The sequence below is a fragment of the Cololabis saira genome, chromosome 2 (assembly GCF_033807715.1).
Source record: "Cololabis saira isolate AMF1-May2022 chromosome 2, fColSai1.1, whole genome shotgun sequence".
Classification (NCBI taxonomy): Eukaryota; Metazoa; Chordata; class Actinopteri; order Beloniformes; family Belonidae; genus Cololabis; species Cololabis saira.
In genome coordinates this window covers 48696091-48717673 of record NC_084588.1, presented here as the reverse complement: position 1 = coordinate 48717673, position 21583 = coordinate 48696091, and the positions used below count along the sequence as shown (strand labels likewise).

At 40.7% G+C, this 21583-nt stretch overlaps 1 protein-coding gene across 2 annotated transcripts in view; it reads left to right on the top strand.

The window, feature by feature from the left end:
- The window catches only part of adamts18 (ADAM metallopeptidase with thrombospondin type 1 motif, 18), a 138242-nt gene that overhangs the window by 58696 nt on the left and 57963 nt on the right, over positions 1–21583 (top strand). For both annotated transcript variants that reach the window (XM_061746732.1, XM_061746740.1), the window contains one exon: positions 13361–13533. In XM_061746732.1, the coding sequence (XP_061602716.1) occupies positions 13361–13533 (173 nt within the window). The remainder of the gene's footprint in view (positions 1–13360; positions 13534–21583) is intronic.

Sequence of the window (21583 nt, the reverse complement as noted above, 5' to 3'; positions counted from 1 at the left end):
AGGCTTCTTGAAGAAAAGAGTCTCAAAACCATTTGTGCGTATTTAACGATTTGTGTGTGTAGGAGGCTTTTTGAATTCGTAATTGTTTTGTCCGTAACTTTGAGCAAGTTACGCACACACAGATCTAATTATATGCACGGATCAAGTACTACACGCAAATGTTTTGAGTGGATTTTGTCTCCACAGTGAGTGAACCAACGTGGTTTCCTCATGTTGTCCAAGTGGTCTCGAAACATTGTTGCCTGGGGTTGGAAGATCATTGGGCTCATCTGATTCTGACATAGGATGAGGCAAGTTATGGAAAAGAAACCAGGCCGAGTAGAGCCGAGTAGGTGCTGGTGGAAAAGGGCCGTTAGTTGTGTCATTCGGCCCGATGATTCATGATCTCAGGCCCCGTTTACACGGAGCAAAAACGGTGGTGTTTTCATGCGTTTTGGCCGTTCGTTTACACGAAAACGAAGCTCAAAGTCACCAAAAACTATCAGTTCTGAAAACTCCGGCCAAAGTGGAGATTTTCAAAAACTCTGTCTTCACGTTTGCTTGAAAACAGAGAGAAACAGACATTTAGGCTTCAGAACGTCACATTATGAGACAGAAACGTCACCACACTGCAAAAACTCAAAATCTTAACAAGAATATTTGTCTTATTTCTTGTTAAAATGTTTAATTTTTAGTAAAAAAAAAATCTCATTAGGCCTACACTTAAAACAAGACTCATCAATGGAAAAAAGTGAAAATTTAGTTGAAACAGGTGAAAATTGTCAAATAAGTTATTTATCTGGTGATGAGTCTTGTTTTACTGTAAGTGTAATGAGATTTTTTGACTAAAAATGAGACATTTTAACTAGAGATAAGACAAATATTCCTGGTAAGATTTTGAGTTTTTGCAGTGCAGCGTAATGTGTGCGACCTGTGTTTACAATTAGTTTGTAACCGTCAATATTTTCTTGTATTTTACCTGTTTTATATTCTAAAGTCACACTTAAAAGTAACTCCACTTCTCTGTCACTCCAAACGAAAGACTCTCGTTCATCTTGGAAGTAACTGGAAGTTACTCGTGTCATTTGTTGATGTTTTTTTTCCAGGATTCTGATTGGCTAGCATGACTTTATCTTCTCGTTACACTGCCCCCTGTAGGTCTGGAAGCTCATAGCACCTTAACAGTGTATTTATGCGGGTTTGTGTAAATGATGATATTTTTCAAAACGTAGAGGAGGAAATATCCGTTTTTGTAAATACCCGGCTACGTGTAAACGTGGACTCAGTCGGCTCAGCGGTTCTCAGGGTGTCGGCCTGCTGTCAGGATTCCTGATCCGTTGTGCCGGTTCCCCCCCAGCTCTTACCTGTGCTGAGTCGTAGCCTGAGTCGTTACCCGACAGGTTCAGTCGTAGCCTGGAGCCGGTCCGGCCAGGTCGTTACCCGACAGGTTCATGCAGAGTCTGAACAGGTGTTGAGGGAAGTGAGTTCTGACCTCTTTCTTTACAAGTTGACACCATTTCCTCGGGTCTGTGGCGAGCTGCGGTGCACGGAAAAGTCCCGCGGAAAACAGGCCAAGTTCTCCCTTTTCTAGTGTGAACTTACATGCAGCAGCTGGTTTTAGGGGGGGGTTCTTCCCCACAGCGTTCATGCAGATATAAATCTGGACAAGTTGCATTCGGCGACCCTGAAACCCCGTTTGAGGGGGCGTCTGGTTCTTGGAACGAGATCCGGCTCAGAAAAGAAACCGCTCATGAAATGAAGTATACTTGACTGGTTTGATGTAGAAACTCATTCCTGCCCTTCATCTATGTCACCGCAACTTGTTAGACGTTTCCTCCAGCTCAGCGTTTAGAATCAGAATCAGAATCATGTTTATTTCGCCAGGCCAGGTCAGACAATTGACTCGGTTATTTTCACTCACTGTACAGTAAATAGGCAATAGTACGGTGGCCGAGACCCGCCATTGCTGAAAATAAAAGTAACGCTGCAAACAGAAACAAACGCTGCTGCAAATAAAAGAAACGCTTAGCAAATAAAATAAACGACGCAAACAAAAAGAAACCCTGCTGCAAATAAAATAAAAAAACGACGCAAATAAAAAAGCCACAACGGAAGTGAATTACCGGGGACTGTTTTTTGCAGATGCACCGGTGTTGCACATTAAAAATTACACGTAGCGACGTTGAACACTAACCTTTTCACTTATTTTCTCGTTCGTTTTTCTTCTTATTCCTCGCTCTTCTTATTTCTTCCTTTTCACTTACGTCCTCTTCGTCTTCTTCTCCTCTCAACGTAAAAACACCGGTGCATCAGCACAAACTTCCGTTGTCGTTTTTTTTTTTTTTAATTTGCAGCAGCGTTTGTTTCTGTTTGCAGCGTTACTTTTATTTTCAGCAATGGCGGGTCACGGCCACCGTACAATAGACAATATATCGTGTTTTCTGGAGTATAAGCCGCTACTTTTTTCATAGGTTTTGAACCATGCGGCTTATACAAAGGTTTCTATTCTGTGGATTTTTCTTCCACGCTCAGGGCGCTCTAACCGGAATTAGAATCAAAACTAAGACAAAATAAATGCAAAGAAGAATACACTACTTCTTCTTTAGCAGATAGAAGTAGAAGCAGATTTCAAACAGATAAATAGATAAATAAATATCAGTTATTTTCTCTTGGTTCTGTCCCGTTTTAATCAGCAAAGTTGCTGCCGTGTTAAAAGACACTGTTAGGAAAGGATCTATTTAGGTACAAACATGTACATCATTTACAGTTCAAAATCCTTCTGTACATGTAGTAAATATCTAATCTAACATAAATATCTGCGGCTTGCATATCTTTTTTTTAAATACAGCGGATGCGGCTTGTATGCAGGTGCGGCTTGTATATCTTTTTTTAAATTCTTTTTTAAAAATAGAGCGGATGCGGCTTATATGCTTATAGTCCAGAAAATACGGTATATATATACAATTTTATAAACATATATACAATTTTTAAAAGTATACGTTATTGACATACAGGAAGTGAAGAAGCGGGGAGACTATTTAAGTTTAAGACTTATTTAACTATTCAAGTTGATCAAATGTTTGTATTATTCTCCATACAGTACCTGTTGAAATGAAGGCTAGAGGGGCATTAATGGGAGCATTTAAAATAATGTTTTTTTTTTAAAGTACAGGTAACTAAAAAGTTACTTTTCATAGTAACTCAGTTACTAACTGAGTTACTTTTTAATGAGGTAACAAGTAAAGGTAACTAGTTACTATTTTTCAGTAACTAGCACAACACTGAGTCTGAGGCCACGTTTCCACATATTTACAAAAACTGATATTTCCCCCTTTACGTTTTGAAAAATATCCTCGTTTACACGAACCCGCATAAATACGCTGTTAAGGTGCTATGAGCATCCAAACCTACAGGGGGCAGTGTAACGAGAAGATTAAGTCATGCTAGCCAATCGGAATCCTGGAAAAAAACATCAACAAATGACACGTGTGAAGCCTGAATAATATGGTTCCGTGTTAAATCGACGGCGTAGCCTACGTAAGGTGCGCGTCGCCGCGTAGCCTACGCCGTAGTCTCTGCGTTGGTGTAACGCGGAACCATAAATCAGCCTTGACTGCCAGTTACTTCCAAGACGGAACGAGAGTCTTTGGTTTGGAGTGACAGAGAAGTGGAGTTACTTTTAAGTGTGACTTTAGAATATAAAACAGATAAAATACAAGAAAATATTGACGGTGAACAAACAAATTGTAAACACAGGTCGCAGACATGATGCTGGTGACGTTTCTGTCTCATAATGTGACGTTCTGAAGCCTAAATGTCCATTTCCCTCTGTTTACAAGCAAACATGAAAACGGAGTTTTTGAAAATCTCCACTTTGGCCAGCGTTTTCAGAAATGATCGTTTTTGGTGACTTTGAGCTTCGTTTTCGTGTAAACGAACGGCCAAAACGCATGAAAACACCACAGTTTTTGCTACGTGGAAACGGGGCCTGAGACAACGTGATGGGATCGGGACATCTCTAGTCATAACTGTCACTTCTCATGAAAAAACTGCTGCCTTAACCACCGTCTAGTTTTGTTTTCATCCAACAATATAGTTTCTAAGAACAGGCACATTTGAGAACAAAAGGAAACACACTTTCTTCCTCTCATTTGGGGCCTTTTGTATCAGATAACGATCAGCTTTAAAGGCCGGTTAGTCGGCTGCAGGCGAAGCTTCGCTGCACCAACGTTCCCCGGCTCTGGTTGCAGGGAACAATGCTTCCTTAATTGCGTGAAGCAGGAAACTGATGAAGGTGTACGTTTTCCTGCGCGCTGGTTATCAGCCGCTTGTTTGTGCCCTCGGTAAAGAAGAGAAGTTCCCATCTCCGGACCACAATAGACTCAAATAAGAGCCTTAAACTGCACAGATCTGTTCCACCACTTGTGCTTCACTTTCGCCGTATCGGCTTTCACATTTGAACATTTTTCTACCGCACAGTCACAGTCAGCTCTCGTTTGAGCCGCTGTTTCTCTTTTTTTGAAGGTTTATTTTTGTTTTCAGCTTTTTCAGCGTGTTTGAAATGTTTTGAATGCAGGTTTTCTCGTGGGATCTCATCACATTTCTTCCTGTTTTCATCGTCCCGTCTCAACAACTGTTAAAGAAGCCTCTTTAGAAGAAATGACCCCCCCCCAATCATCCTCTTTACTCCACTCCTTCATCTCCCCTTACTTACAGCAGAGCAGATAGCGATCTGTCTCAGCCGGGTCGTCTGCTAATCCCTGCCAGGGATCAAAGCCGTTTTCAGGGGCGGCTCGCCCTCATATGATACACATTATGCACCATAACTGCTGGACCGAAAAAGGGCCGCCGAGCCTTTTAAACCCGGTTACCTGTCAGCCTTATTTATCATCCCTGTGGCACCGGAGGAAGCTTTGTAGCAGCAGCTGCTGAAAGAACAGAGTAAAACCGCTAAACGGTGAGTTTAGGAGGGATGGAGGAGGGATGGAGGAGGGATGGACGGCAGGTCAGGGACTAATATAACGCCACGAGTTCATGCCACGGGTCCATCTATTGAATTGAATTGAAATTTTACTTCGACATGAAACAGTAGTGAAAACAAAACAAATCAATAATATTCAATAATAAATAAATGTAAATAAGAAAAAAAAAGACAAAAATATAAATAAAAACATGCATCCATCATAATTAACATGCTCGAAAAGGAGTAGGAAGAAATAAAAACTTTAATTAAATTAAATTAAATCCTACCCCCTAAACTCTATTTCATTATAATCAAAGATAATTTAATTTTTATACAAAAAACAAAAGATATCTATATACACATATATGACACACACACACACACACACACACACACACACACACACACACACACACACACACACACACACACACACACACACACACACACACACACACACACACACACACAAACATACATATATACACATACACATGCACTTTTTGGATGAGATACATCATACATATATATACATACACACACATATATATATATATATATATATATATATATATATATATATATATATATAGGGCCCTCGTGCGTGAGCGTAGCGCGCGCGAAATTTTTTTGGGTTTTTCGGGTCGGATCGGGTGTCTATATGCGCAATTTTAACTCTCCAATTATCAAAATACTGGATACCTTCCCCTGCCTCATCATCATCTCTTGCCTCGACGCGGGGCCCCACGGCTGCTTGAGACCCGGTCGGATCGGTGATTTTTGTAACAAATGTATCAAACGAGCCTTTCAGAGAGGCATTAAACTCTTCCATTTTCTTTAGTTTTTTTCTTTTTTCATTCCCTGATGGAAATTTCCGGAATCTGTCTCGTTCTCTCGACATTGTGTGACAGTTTGTTCCAACTCCACCGTCTGGATCAGAGCAGCTTGTGTCTGCGCTTGGTCTGATCAGTTGTATTGAGCAACACACATGCGCATCATTGCACATATATTTATTGATACGCACAGACTAGTACACATTTAGGTCTGTAATGGAACGTGACTGTTGATATTTATTAGGGAAAAAACGAAAAAAAAAAAAAAACGGCACGTAGCGCGAGGCCCCTTGGGGCACGAGGTCGCACGGTTCGCACACCCCTTGTGGCAGCCCTGTATATATATATATATATATATATATATATATATATATATAAAATCTATTGCTAAGACAAGTGCATGTATAGTGCGTTGATCTCCACTAATCTCTGATTTGCTGTAGCACGATCCCTCTGCTCCTAATCTGAACACGACAACAAGGATTAGCCTGAATCTTTTCCTTAATTTCATATTCAATCTTAAAACTGAACTGTCTGGATGTTCTGGGCTTCGTCCCAAACACCGACATCAGAGCCAAGATGCTCGGGATGGTTCGGCCCTTGAATACAAATCTGAACCTGCTTCTGCAGACGTCACGCTGTGGTTTAGTTCTACGGTGTGCTGTTTTAAAATCTAAACAAAACACAAAAAAGAAACGGCTGCTTCTTTATGTTGTTTCTGCAGACACTTCTCTTGCAGGAAGGATTCACGCATCATGGTTTTTGAAAAAGCTCTGTGGGAGCAGCCTGCTGTGTTTCCACGGAGGCTGCTTCAGAAGAGAAAGACTCTTCTCATCCTCTCATCCTCTCTTCCATCAGCTGCCTCTCCTCTCCTCCTTTCATGGGAGACAAGCTGCTGCGTCACATTCAAACAGTCGGTTTAGTTCTCGTCAGCAGGGCAGGAAGTGTAGGTTTGTGTTGTGGGCAGCCTGGGTCTCGGTACGCTTGTAAATGTCTCTGGTCGTTTAAAAACAGAAGCCCAGCAGATGAATGTGGCTCCACTTGCAAGGCAAGGCAAGTTTATTTGAATAGCACAATTCAACACAAGGTAATTCAAAGTGCTTTACATCCACATTAAAGGCGGCAAGACACAATGAAACAGTAAATAACAAATACAATGAAATAAAATGATAAGAAAGGAGGTAAAATAATTAGGGCTGTCAAAGTTAACGCGTTAATAACGCATTAACTTAACGTCCTTTTTTAACGCCCGATTAAGGATTAAAAAAGAAAAAAAAGCCCATTATATAATTTCTGGCAGTCGACGGCAACCGTAGCTTGAGGAAAAGTATGGCGGATTACTGCGTGAACTTTTTTGAAAAGAGAGGTAAGATTGAGAATGAAAAGGGACTTTTGAACGGCTAGATCACTTTCAAAAAGGTACCAGATGGTTCGCTGGACAAGACTAAAGTTATTTTTTTTTTTAAAGTTATTATCCTCACATCTTACATTACACAGCTGGTGTACAATTGTTTTACAATTATTGTCAGGGAGAAAGAAAAACATCAGCATGTCAAAACATAGCTGTTGCCCTATAGTTGTGTAATGTTGAAAGAAACAAAACCTGCGTATATTTATATATTTTTAAGGTAAAACGAACAAACAGAACTAACTATACACAAACACACACACACAAAAAAAAAAGAAAAAAAAAAGGGGAACAATGATGAATCAAAACAGCTTGGGCTTGTAACCAAACTACTATTTCTAAAACAATTATAATAGAAGCATACATCTTATGACAAATGACTTTAATAGCTGGTATGATGATGGAAATGTTTGTTGTTTTGAGACCAAACTACAATATTATAAGGGTTTGGATATACACACACATAAAATGATGTACGTATAAAACGCAAGAAACCTGGCAGTCCTTCAAACCAACAGAGAAATGACCGAGAAAGTAAGTAAGTGGAGACAAGTAATTTAGTTTCTAGATAATTGTGACTTTTGGAGACCCATTTTGACCATGACCTTGTGAATTTATCCATTTGTAGCCGAAGTGAGAAAGTAATCCTTTCCATTTTATATATTTCGGATTTGCGTGTACTTTCGATTTGAAATGAATTACCGTCAAAGTACGTCGAGTCTCAAATACACTTGCAGCCAAACACACGACCGATGCAGTAATAACCCCCTCGTCAAAAGCAGACAACGCTGGATAGCAGCTTGCAAAAAAGGCGCCTGCACAATTTATTTTTTGTATCACCCTGTTTTGATCCCACTGAGGAGAAGGGGATATTTTTTTAGCCTTTTATTTTCCTCCATATGACGTTAGACATAATTACATGGAGAATTTAACTGACCAATGCACTTCTTGTTCAATGTTTGTGATGCATATGGTTCATTGTTTTACATTGAGCTGCTTAAAAAAAGTAATCTTAAGTTAGTGTTTACAAGTGTAAAGTTGGGGATTACATTGTATTTAAGGAATGTTACATTCAGGTCAAACGCTTTTTTTGTGGAAAGTTGAATAAACATTGGCATAAAGCAGCATATTTGCCTTTTTTCATGTTTTTAACAGTATTAAAAACATTTTAAAAATACCTTAAGGTAATTTAGAACAGCAAAAAATGTGTGAATAAATGTGCGATTAATCGCAAGTTAACTATGGACAACACGCGATTCAAAAAATGTATCGTTTAACAGCCCTAAAGATAATAAAAAGCACACGTTTGGGCAGTAGAGTACAGTAGGTACATCAACATTAAAAGCGGCAAGACACAATTAAACAGTAAATAACAAATAAAATGAGATAAAATGATAAGAAAAGAGGTAAAATAATAAAAAGCACAAGTTGTTAAAAAGTAAGGGTAATCTCATTCTTACAATGGCAAGAATTACGTTTCTATACGGTCAAAACGTACAAAGACCGGGTCAAATACAGTATTAGATGTATTGCATGTGTAAGATCCTGGGAGGGGGTTGGGGGGGGCAGCACTAGACGTGCTGACCTCTGACCTCCCGTCGGTGAACAGATTTACCAGGCGAGCGGGACGTTTAAGCCCCCAGAGGGGGCCGCAGATTCGTTCACCTCAGACCTGTCAGATCTGCTTCTCGTCCAGTTGCTGCACAGCTGTGCAGGTTCTGAGCGATGGACGGAGATGGATGAGGATCACAGCCAGGTAGCCCATCGTCTCGATGAAGTGGAGTCCAGTAGATGGTCCGGCCTGCGTGCTGCGAGCGGGGCGACCTGACGGATGTGTAGCCGTAATCCCCCTCTGGTTGGGCCGTAAGCGCATCACCATATGGGCCGTGTTTGTCTGCTGCTCGGCCTTAATAGGATCAGGACTATGAAAACCCGGGCCAAGGCCTTCGTCTCTGCCAGGGGAATCAGGATCAGCGTCGATCTGCACACACACACACACACACACACACACACACACACACACACACACACACACACACACACACACACACACACACACACACACACACACACACACACACACACACACACACACACACACACACACACACACACACACACGCACACACACACACACCTTGAATGGCTCCGTCACTCTTGGCAGCAGCTCCTGCTGTGATTGAGTCCAGGTCTAAACGGAGGGAACGAGCAGCTGAGTTTACGGGGGAAATGCTGCTCATTGTTGCTTGTGTCGTTTAACGCAGACATTTAATACTGATGGAGAATCAGTGACTACTTTTACATGCAGTCCATAACCCTTTTCTAACCGGAATATTAGCAATAACCCGGTTTTCCACGGCCATGTAAACGCTAATAACCGCTTTAAATCAGGGCTGCTGCAAGGGGTGTGCGAACCGTGCGACCGCAAAAGGCCTCGCGCTATGGCCCGTTTTTTTTTTTTTTTTTTCAAATTTTTTTTTTTTCAATTTCTTTTCGTTTTTTCCCTTATAAATATCCACAGTCACATTTCATTACAGACCTAAATGTGTACTAGTCTGTACATATCAATAAATATATGTGCAATGATGCGCGTGTCTGTTGTTCAATACAACTGATCAGACCAAGCGCAGACACAAGCTGCTCTGATCCAGACGGGTGGAGTTGGAACAAACTGTCACACAATGTCGAGAGAACGAGACAGATTCAGGAAATTTCCATCAGGGGATGAAAAAAGAAAAAAAACTAAAGAAAATGGAAGAGTTTATTGCCTCTCTGAAAGGCTCATTTGATGAATTTTTTACAAAAATCACCAATCCGACCGGGTCTCAAGCAGCCGTGGGGCCCTGCGTCGAGGCAAGTCAAATGATGATGAGGCAGGGGAAGGTATCCAGTATTTTGCTAATTGGAGAGTTAAAATTGCGCATATAGACACCAGATCCAACCCGAAAAACCCAAAAATTTCACCGGCGCCCCCGGCCATTTCGCACAGGGCCTCGCAAATCTCCCAGACGGCTCTGCTTTAAATAACCGGAATTTGCTCATATTCCGGTTTTTAAAAACCCTAAAATGACCCCTGGGTTCCTCCTTTTCTAACCTGAATATTTGGTCATGTAAACGCCTAACGGGATTTCCCCATCAAAAGGAACAGGAATTTGTTTTCTGCGCATGTTCTTTTCTCAAGGAATCCTGGTCTTTTGAGTCCAGGAAGTTCTTATAAACACGGAGAAACGCAAGACCAGGAGGAGACTAATCACTTCATAAATGTAATGAAGGATATGAACATTTTGCCATTTGTAGACGGTAGAAAGTACCGGCATAGCGACATTTACAAAAAGGTGAGAGAAAAGTTGCGCGAAGCAGGATTTGTAGGAACGCCAGACCAGATCAAGCTCCGCTGGAAGACGCTGAAAAAGGAGAACTACCGGCCGAGAAATAAAACGGTACCAGCGGGTCCGATTATCCGCTGTGCTGCTGTTATTGTTGTTGTTTTGGATTTGGATACAGGAAGAAGAAGCAGAAATGAGGGGAATTGCGTCATGACGTTTCCGTGCGTCGCTGGTTTGATCCAGATCCCAAATGATTAATTACCATGTACAGGACTGTCTCAGAAAATTTGAATATTGTGATATTGTGATAAAGTTCTTTATTTTCTGTAATGCAATTAAAAAAACAAAAATGTCGTACATTCTGGATTCATTACAAATCAACTGAAATATTGCAAGCCTTTTATTATTTTAATATTGCTGATCATGGCTTACAGTTTAAGAAAACTCAAATATCCTATCTCAAAAAATTTGAATATTCTGGGAATCTTAATCTTAAACTGTAAACCATAATCAGCTATATTAAAATAATAAAAGGCTTGCAATATTTCAGTTGATTTGTAATGAATCCAGAATGTATGACATTTTTGTTTTTTTAATTGCATTACAGAAAATAAAGAACTTTATCACAATATTCAAATTTTCTGAGACAGTCCTGTATACAGGGATAACCCTGTTTGCTCACTAATGGAAACCTATTATTCCCAATGTTTCAGTAACCGGAATATTGACCGTAACCCCAATTTTGACTGCATGTAAACGTAGTCATGTACCAGACATGACCCTCGATGCGTCTCCTAGTTGTCAGGTTTACCGTTTCTGACGGCCGCTGCTCCTTCTTCCTCCAAAAGAGGGTTTCGCTGCTTTTTAACCCTCTGGACTGTTCCAATCAGACCCAGTCGGGTTCCCCGAGCTGTGCGTGTGTGCGTTTGTGTGTCTTTGTGTGCGCTAGCCACTTCGGTAAACAAGCCAAATCAATTTTCCCTGTTGGTGGTGGAGCTGGAATGCCTGGCATGAGCGGAGGAGCCTGGGAAGACGGACACGGCCGACTCCACATCCCTCCGTCTGAAACATGTCTTTTTATTGTCTCGGTGACAAACGCCGAACCGCCGTTATGCTGAGTTTTTAAAACATGTTGTTCCGAAACCGGATTCTTTGAACTTTCCCACTTCCTTCGTGTTCTGGAAGTTCAAGATTAAAACTCTCGTGTTTCATAATTATATGAGTTTGGGACAGAATGGAATCCAGAATATCCCATCAAAGATGCTAATTACAGCGTCAGATAGACATGCGGGAACAACTAATATTGATTTGTAACTGCGGTTCTGCCAGTTCCGTTTCCACGGAGCAAATACTCCATCCTCCGTAACCATAGCAACACTAGGTGGCTTGTGTAATGAATATGCTGTTCCTGGAAACTTCCTCGGGTGCAAGGAGTTTAGTTTGTATTAGTTTTAGTTTCTTTTTTATTGTTTTTAGTTTATTTTTTACTTGTTTTAGTTTAGTTTTTGTTTATTTTTTATCAGTTTTACTTTATTTTATATTATTTTTAGTTTTTTTTAATTCGTTTTAGTTTAGTTTTTATTGGATTTAGTTAAGTTTTTATTGGTTTTTATTAGTTTTTGTTTACGGTATTTTTTATTGGTTTTAGTTTATTTATATTGGTTTTAGTTTATTTTTTATTAGTTTTAGTTTTGTTTTTATTAGTTTTTGTTTATTTTTTATTAGTTTTAGTTTATTTTTTATAATTTTAGTTTAGTGTCTATTAGTTTTAGTTTTTGTAGGATGAGGTGTAGGAGTCTCTAAAAGGTCAGAGTAAGAGTTATTGTAATAACAACTTGAAACGTAACGCTGTTTTTATTTTAACGTATGAGGACAAAAGCACAGCCGTGTGTATAATTCAAATACTAAACTCCAAAAGTCTGTAGTCTGAAACTATGCAGTAAACAGTTTACGGGGCTTCAGGAGGAACAAGTGTGTGGAGGCTTTTAGATCCGACCCGTTACCATCCCTGATAAAGACCTGGTGGTCCGCCGGACCAATGCATGATGGGAGAGGTGGTTCCATCTGGAACATGAGTGAAGGAGCGATGACTTCTGATGAAAACAAACAAACTAAGGCCCTGTTTCCACGTAGCAAAAACGGTGGTGTTTTCATGCATTTGGGTCGTTCGTTTACACGAAAACGAAGCTCAAAGTCACCAAAAACGATAATTTCTGAAAACTCCGACCAAAGTGGAGATTTGCAAAAACCCTGTCTTCACGTTTGCTTGTAAACAGAGGGAAACGGACATTTACGCTTCAGAACGTCACATTATGCAACAGAAACGTCACCAGCGTCATGTGTGAGACCTGTGTTTACAATTAGTTTGGCCACCGTCAATGTTTTCTTGTATTTTACCTGTTTTATATTCTAAAGTCACACTTAAAAGTAACTCCACTTCTCTGTCACTCCAAACCAAAGACTCTCGTTCATCTAGGAAGAAACTGGAAGTTACTCGTGTCATTTGTTGATGTTTTTTTCCAGGATTCTGATTGGCTAGCATGACTTTATCTTCTCGTTACACTGCCCCCTGTAGGTTTGGCTGCTCATAGCACTTTAACAGATATTTATGTAGGTTCGTGTAAATTATGGTATTTTTCTAACGTGGCCTAAATGAAAAGAGCCGAGTCAGATCGAAGTGAGCAAAACCCTGTGGTGGGAAAGGGCCGACGATGAGAACGGTTCTCCTGAGCCGTCAGATGGGAACCGTCGTTGATCTGCGGTCTCCTCTGAACGGACCCGTTACGTTAAAGCTCATTCAGAGCCCTGGGAACCATGGTACTGAAACAAATCTTCTCCCATCTCCCCCCAGGCCGCAGAACAACGGTAAGTTCTGCCCCGGCTCCGGTCGTCTCAACCAGCTGTGCAACGCCCAGCCGTGTCTCGCCGGCGCCGTGGACTTCCGGGCCCAGCAGTGCGCCGAGTACAACAGCAAGCCCTTCAGGGGCTGGTACTACAAGTGGAAACCCTACACCAAGGTGGACGGTAAGCTGCTCCGCTGACGAGGAACCAGACGCAGAAAAAAAGTAAAATTAGGTGAATAGAGGATATGCATTTACGTCACTTTTCCGCTGGACCAGCCCCCTTACTCACACTAAGTGGCAAAACATCAGCAAAAACAGCTGCAACTAGTGGAGAAGACGAGATAACAGCCGATTATCGGCTTAGATTAAAGGCAGTTGGACTTGACAGTGACCCGTACAGTTACCCCAAGAACCAGTGGTCCATGGACATTAATATTTGGTACAGTTACCAAGAACCAGTGGTCCATGGACATTAATATTTGGTACAGTTACCAAGAACCAGTGGTTCATGGACATTAATATTTGGTACAGTTACCAAGAACCAGTGGTTCATGGACATTAATATTTGGTACAGTTACCCCAAGAACCAGTGGTCCATGGACATTAATATTTGGTACAGTTACCAAGAACCAGTGGTCCATGGACATTAATATTTGGCCACGAATCCAGTTTCCTGCTATTTATATGTTCTTAATTTCTACGCCGGGGAAATACACGAAGCAAAGCTTGAAGGCTTACAAAAGTCTTTTTTTTTTTTTTTTTTTTTTAAAATATGTTTTTATTATTTTATAATAGGAGCCCCGACAAGCATTGACAAAACAAAACAAGAGAAAAAAAATAACAAAAAAAAAAACATCCAAACACAGACAAAAAATAGTCGCAGACAATGGTTAATAAATACAGTGAATACATGAGATAGCAGCAACATTTTTGACAAATGGTCAACTCAATTAGTGAGTCATGTCAGTCCGTATTTTCTCCCCCTAATTGATTTAGGAGTGGAGACCACAGTTCATGAAACATTTGTTCTCGGCCGTGTCCTTTGAGAGTTAGCCTCTCCAATGGGAGGAATTGTATTATTTGTTCTTTGAACATTTCAAAGGTGGGCAGCTGTTCCCCTTTCCAAAGTAGAAGAATACATTTTTTTGCGTAATATGTTATCGTAATTAGCAGTCTGTATTTCTTTGAGTCCATTCGAACTGGCAGTTCATTTAATAAATAGGCACCTGGTAGTAAATCAAATTGTGTCGTCAATGCAGCATACAAAAGTCTTAACGCTTGGTCCGACTTCAAGGCAGGATTTGTTGGTGAAATTAAAGTGATGAACTTTATGATTTGACCGTTTAACGTTAGCTACCCAAAAATCCAACATTACCTGATACAAAATGGGAACTACAAATCCACGTTTCTGTGTCTGGAATCCAGTTGTTTCTGTGAATTGCAGCGATCTATTTGTCTCTTAAGTTTATCCTTCGGCAGTCCCATTTTAGATGTTTTGCTCAAGTTAGTTGCTCAAACTGAAAGTTTATGCTGCCACTCAGTCTTTCTGACACTCAGTCTTTCTGCCACTCAGTGGTCGAATCCCGCTGTGGAGTCGCATCTGTGAAATCATGTGCATTCCCTCTATAGTTCAGTAGATTAACAGCATGATGCATGAAACAAACAGGCTTTTATTTGCCTGTACGAGGGACCTGGTCACCGAGCCTGAGCTCCGCTGTAAAAGCAGACGTTCTGTTCTGGCAGCTCGTCGGTCTCCAACGTTCAATATTGAGCACTTCATGGGGAGCCGAGGAAGAGGAAGATTATTCACATGTGGAAAATATTCGAGATAGCTGCCAATCTTCCCAGAAGCAGTAATCCCGACGAGTTCACCCCGAGGTCAGACCCTGCGGTGCTCAAAGATGTTGCATAAAAGGCTGAGAGCTGCATGTCAGACTCCCCGGGCCTCAGCCGGAGTTCAGCAGCAGAGCTTGGCTTTGGAGACGGCTGTCAGATGAGCGTCGGCATGACGACAGTCTGCAACGCTTCAGGTGAACAAAGCAAAAGATATCTGTCCTCTCTCGTCTCTTTGTGTCAGGTGAGACTGAAACAGGGAGACGGGCAGCCGTTACATAATGCACCTAACTTCATATCAGCACCTCATGGCAACTGAATGAATGAATGAATGAATTAGGGCTGTGCGATTAATCGATTTTAAATCTAAATCGGATTTATTAATCAAGACGATGTTAAAAAAAGGAAAATCGATTTTCCTTTTTTGCAGCTGGCTGCATTACAGACGGAGCTCGTCTAGTCATCTTTGTTTGGTCAAGAAAATTGTAAATGTTGTCACTTTACTAAACTCGAGGATTTACAGTATCTTTCAATTGCACTTCTTTCCCAATAGGGAAATTTGTTTGCTATTTTTCTTTAAAAATAAAGATAAAATATTTGAAACAATTTATTCCATTGTCTTTTGTAGTTTTACCAAAAAAATTGAAATCGAAATCGAAAATCGGGTTTTCAGAGAAAAAAATCGGGATTTTATTTTTGTCCAAAATCACCCAGCCCTAGAATGAATGAATGAATGAATGAATGAATGAATGAATGAATAGTTTATTTTGGTTACATTACATTATATGCAACTTAACTTGTGTGCATGTAACTGACAAATCGTTATCATTAGGGGTGTAACGATACACTAATCTCACGATACGGTACACGATATTGAGGTCACGATACGATACGATATTATAGCAGTATTTTTTTTAACAACCTTGAATGAGGAACATAAGACTGGAAAAAATGGTCTTTTATTTGAAAGACACAAAATACAAAACAATGCTGTGTGTTTGCCCTATTGTTCCAGTTTGTAATGCTTTATAACTGTTTAAGTTTTAAAGAGAAAGCCAGGCCAACCATTTTCCACAAACTGAACTAAAAGTAAATGTCAGGTTTGCATTATGAATCTTCAGTTTCATAAAATATTTTGCCACAAACTGAATAGTTTCTCTCATGTATGAGTTGACTGTTTTCTTTTCCAGAAATTTAACAACAAAAATTAAATAAATGAATAAAAGAAATAAATAAACTATTAAAAGTCCCAAACTCAAACTGCACCATGACTGTTATTTATCTTCTGCCGGAGCTCAGAGCTTCACCTGCTCCAGCCTGAGGCCGTAAGGTGAACCCTGTTATCGTTTCTTCCTCCCACCTTTGGGGACGACACAATCTTTACATCAGAAAAAACATTGATTCATGCTCACATTATTAGTAAAAGTTCGGAGCTCAAAACCCTGCAAGAGTCCCGTTATCGGGGCCGCAAAACGGTACTAGTTTCTTCTGAGCGTAGTCAGATTTTGGTCCGCGGGTCGAGGTTGTCACGTGATCCTGCTGCACCAATAGGATGTTACTAGTAAACACAATATATTAATATTAATAACCCAATATCGTGCTACAGTTTGTCACCTCCACGACACGTATCGTGACGTATTTGTATCGCGAAATTTCGTGGCACGATATATTGTTACACCCCTAGTTAATATACATATTTACACTAATCAGTTTCACACAATAAACAATAACACACAAACTCTGTGAAACCGAAGTTTCGGCTGAGAGTTTAGGCTGAAGCTGAATCCTGTACCTTCCAGAAGATAACCCAGTTTATCAGTAATACAGAAGAAAAGAAAGAAAAGAAAATTTACTCTGAATCGCTCTGCATAATTAAATTATGTTCAAATCATTTTGCATTGAAATCCTTAATTATTTTTTTTTTTTAAACTGAGATCTGCAGAGATCTACATAATTTCAGTTCATCACAAAGTCCAATTCCATAATTTGACTCCCAAAAATGAAACACATCTGTATTTAACATTAGTCACGTTTCAAAGACCCATAGCCTTCTTAAATTGTAATTTGTTTCTTTTAATCTGAAGAAATGTTGAATAAAAAAAAAGTAGGAAGGCTTTTATTCTTAACTCGAAATAATATTTCTAATGTTTTTAAATAAACAATATCTATGAATGTTAATGTGCTTGACTCTATAAATAATGTATTAGTAGTATCCCGATAAGAAACTTGATTTATTATTATACAGTGCTGCAGAGGGAATGATGTGGGTTTGCTCTCCAGACACATGATTGAACATGTTGCCGTCGGTGAACCGACCGAACTCTTCTGTCAGAGTCAGATACGAGGCGATCCGTCATTTAGTGGGACATTGATCCCAATACGGCAGTAAATCTGCACCAAACTAGCTGGAACAGACACCACCAAGGTGTCATAGTGACCCAAAGTCCTAACCCCAACCCCGTTTTGTAGAGATGAGAAAAGAGAAACTGCAGAAAAGTGAGCCAAAGCTCCTCCGGAGCAGTGGGACAGACTGAAGACGGGGTTACGATGAACCAGGCGATGAATCAGAGTGTTTATTTAGTTCTGCATTCTGGCTTTAGTTTCCTTAAGCAAACGATAACACAATATGTCATGTCTTGTTGTTTATCTGAGTCTGTATTTACTTAATTTTAAGACCATCTAATCTCTTAATATGGCCTTGAACCTCCGAATTGAAGGATTGTGTTTTCTCTCTCTCTCTCTCTCTCTCTCTCTCTCTCTCTCTCTCTCTCTCTCTCTCTCTCTCTCTCTCTCTCTCTCTCTCTCTCTCTCTCTCTCTCTCTCTCTCTCTCTCTCTCTCTCTCTCTCTCTCTCTCTCTCTCTCTCTCTCTCTCTCTCTCTCTCTCTCGTAAGACTGCACAGTGATTTCCTGTTCTCACTGTTCAAAGTTCACAGTAAAGTTGCTTTCGTCAACGAAAATTATGACTAAATATCGATGTCAACGAACCTTTATCACCTGAGGAAAAAAAGACGCAACGAAAATGCTGGTCATGTGACGATAACGATATTTAAAATATAATGCAATATCGTAGAGGAATAAAAACGAGACTAAATTGTAGATCACAAAGTAAAAAAAGGATCCTAATCATGAGAGTTCAACGTAGATCTGGGAATCATCTGCATAAGCTGTGACAAGAGACACAGGATGATGGAGAGTCTGGAACAGGAGGAGGAGCCCCAGAACTGGTCCCTGTGGGACTACGGTTGTCTTGGTGTTTCTTAAAGATTCATATTCAAAACTGTTACCACGTAACAGACTCGTTAGGAGTAAAGTTGCTTTCGTCAACCAAAATTATGACTAAATATCGTCGTCAACGAACCTTTATCACCTGAGGAAAACGAGACGAGACGCAACGAAAATGCTGGTCATGTGAGGATAACGATAATTAAATATATAATGCAATATCATAGAGGAATAAAAACCAGACTAAAATGTAGATTATAAAAATAAAAACTCTGCTAAAATGTGTCTTCATTTTCATTGACCAAAACGAGACGAAATGTTCTAACAAAGATCGTTAATGTCCATGTTTTCAGTAGTTTCCTCTGGTTTAATGTCCATGTTTTCAGTAGTTTCTCTGGTTTAATGTCCGTGTTTCCAGTAGTTTCTCTGGTTTAATGTCCATGTTTTCAGTAGTTTCTCTGGTTTAATGTCCATGTTTTCAGTAGTTTCCTCTGGTTTAATGTCCATGTTTTCAGTAGTTTCTCTGGTTTAATGTCCATGTTTTCAGTAGTTTCTCTGGTTTAATGTCCATGTTTTCAGTAGTTTCTCTGGTTTATTCTGCTGGGTGACGTTAGTCCTCAATCCCAGTCGCTGCAGCGGGGAATCAGATCCAGAAGATGCAGCTGCAGAGTTAGAGGCTGATGCCGTTAACGCAGAGCTCTAGTTAACGTTAATTAAAAACAAAGTTACATAGAGAAACGCGGGGATCTGCTCTGGGGGGGGGAAAGAAGATCCTTCTTTGGATCCACTTTCCTACATAGACGTGGAAAAGAAAACCCAATGTGTCGTGGAAAAAGAAAAAGGTGGAGAGAAATGTGGAAAAATAAATATGTTGTCTTTGACTAAAACTAGACTAAAATGGACAATTCTGACGAAAATAAGGATAAAATGCTCAGACTTTTAGTCGACTGAAACTTGACACGACTAAAAGGAGAATGAACGTGACGAAAAATAATAAAAACTAATAAAATGATAGCTCGACCCAAAGTCTAGACTAAAACTAGAATTGAAACAGGCTGAGAAGAAAGAACACTAGTTCACAGAACTAATAAATGTGCAGTTCTCGCTTCTGTAGGTCCTGGGTATTCGGTACCGCGCGGTTGGTCCAGATCTCTTTTCAGTGCTTCAGCCTCTGTTGGCCGTTACGGTGAACTGTGAGCTGCGTGAACGTGCATGGGAGGCGTGCAGCCACCTGCAGCTCCAGACACACCGGGGATGGACTCTAACAGGAAGCCAGCTTTGTTACAGAGAGAGAGAGAGAGGGAGCCGTGAGGAAGAGCGGTATCTTGGCTGTGGTCCCAGGCCCGTTTAAGCCGCTGATGAATGGCTAGCGATGTAGAAAATAACTGATTCTCAAACGCCTCATGGGACCCAGAGCCATGCCACCTTCACTGTCGTCTGTTCTAATCGAGGATGGCTGTGCAGACTCGTCCTGATAGCTGATCGGAGACAGGAGACGACCCCGTTACCCCCTCACGAGTGTGTTTGTAGCCAATTCTGTCGTTTCCACTTCAGTCCAAGACGATACCGTACACTAAAGACCTGCTCTCCTCGATTCACGTGTTCCTGTCCGCTCTTTGGATTTCGAGCATCACCACAGCACTGAGACTGTACTCATCAAAGTCTTAAATGATATTTATCTCAATAATGATGCAGGCAAATCCTCTGTTCTGGTATTACTGGATCTTACTGCTGCATTTGACACAGTTGATCATAACATACTACTCAGCAGATTGGAAAATTAGGTGGGACTTACCGGCACTGTGCTTCAATGGTTTAAATCTTACTTACAAGATAGGGCCTTCTTTGTGTCAATAGGAAACCATGAGTCTAAGAGAACCAAGATCACATGTGGGGTTCCTCAAGGGTCTATACTCGGACCGCTTCTATTCAACATCTATATGCTACCCCTAGCTCAGATTATGGAACATCACAACATTTCCTACCATACTTATGCGGATGACACACAGCTCTATATTTCAGTGTCATCACGTGACTACAGTCCCCTACTCTGTAAGTTGCAACTGTATGGCTAGAATTTTCTCCAGCTAAATGCAGAAAAGACAGAGGTGATCATTTTTGGCCCTAAAAATGAAAGGGAAAAGATCAGCGCTCACCTTGGCTCCATGTCATTGACAGCTACAAATCAAGCCAGAAATATTGGTGTAATTATTAGCTCAGACCTGAACTTCAACAGCCATCTAAAGTTTATCACTAAATCTGCCCATTACCACCTGAAAAACATTGATAGAATTAAGGGGATTCTGTCTAAACAAGACATGGAAAAACGTATTCATGCATTCATTTTCAGTAGGTTGGATTATTGCAATAATGATCTCAATCATCTTTACAGGCCTTAACAAGAAATCTATCAGGCAGCTGCAGCTGATCCAGAACGCTGCCGCCAGAGTCCTTACAAACACCAGGAAACTGGACCACATTACACCAGGAAACTGGACCATATTACACCAGGAAACTGGACCACATTACACCAGGAAACTGGACCACATTACACCAGGAAACTGGACCATATTACACCAGGAAACTGGACCACATTACACCAGGAAACTGGACCATATTACACCAGGAAACTGGACCACATTACACCAGGAAACTGGACCACATTACACCAGGAAACTGGACCATATCACACCAGGAAACTGGACCATATCACACCAGGAAACTGGACCACATTACACCAGGAAACTGGTCCATATTACACCAGGAAACTGGACCATATCACACCAGGAAACTGGACCATATTACACCAGGAAACTGGACCACATTACACCAGGAAACTGGACCATATCACACCAGGAAACTGGACCATATTACACCAGGAAACTGGACCACATTACACCAGGAAACTGGTCCATATTACACCAGGAAACTGGACCATATCACACCAGGAAACTGGACCATGTTACACCGGTCATGAAATCGCTACACTGGCTTCCAGTGAGTCAAAGGATAGAGTTTAAAATCTTGCTGCTGGTCTAACTAGACCTGAATGGTCTTGGACCAGAATCCATGCTGGATCTGTTAGTTCCTATGAAGCTCCCAGACCCCTGAGGTTCATCTGGATCTGGTTTGTTGTGGTTCCAGAACCAGAACCAAGCAAGGGGAGGCAGTTCAG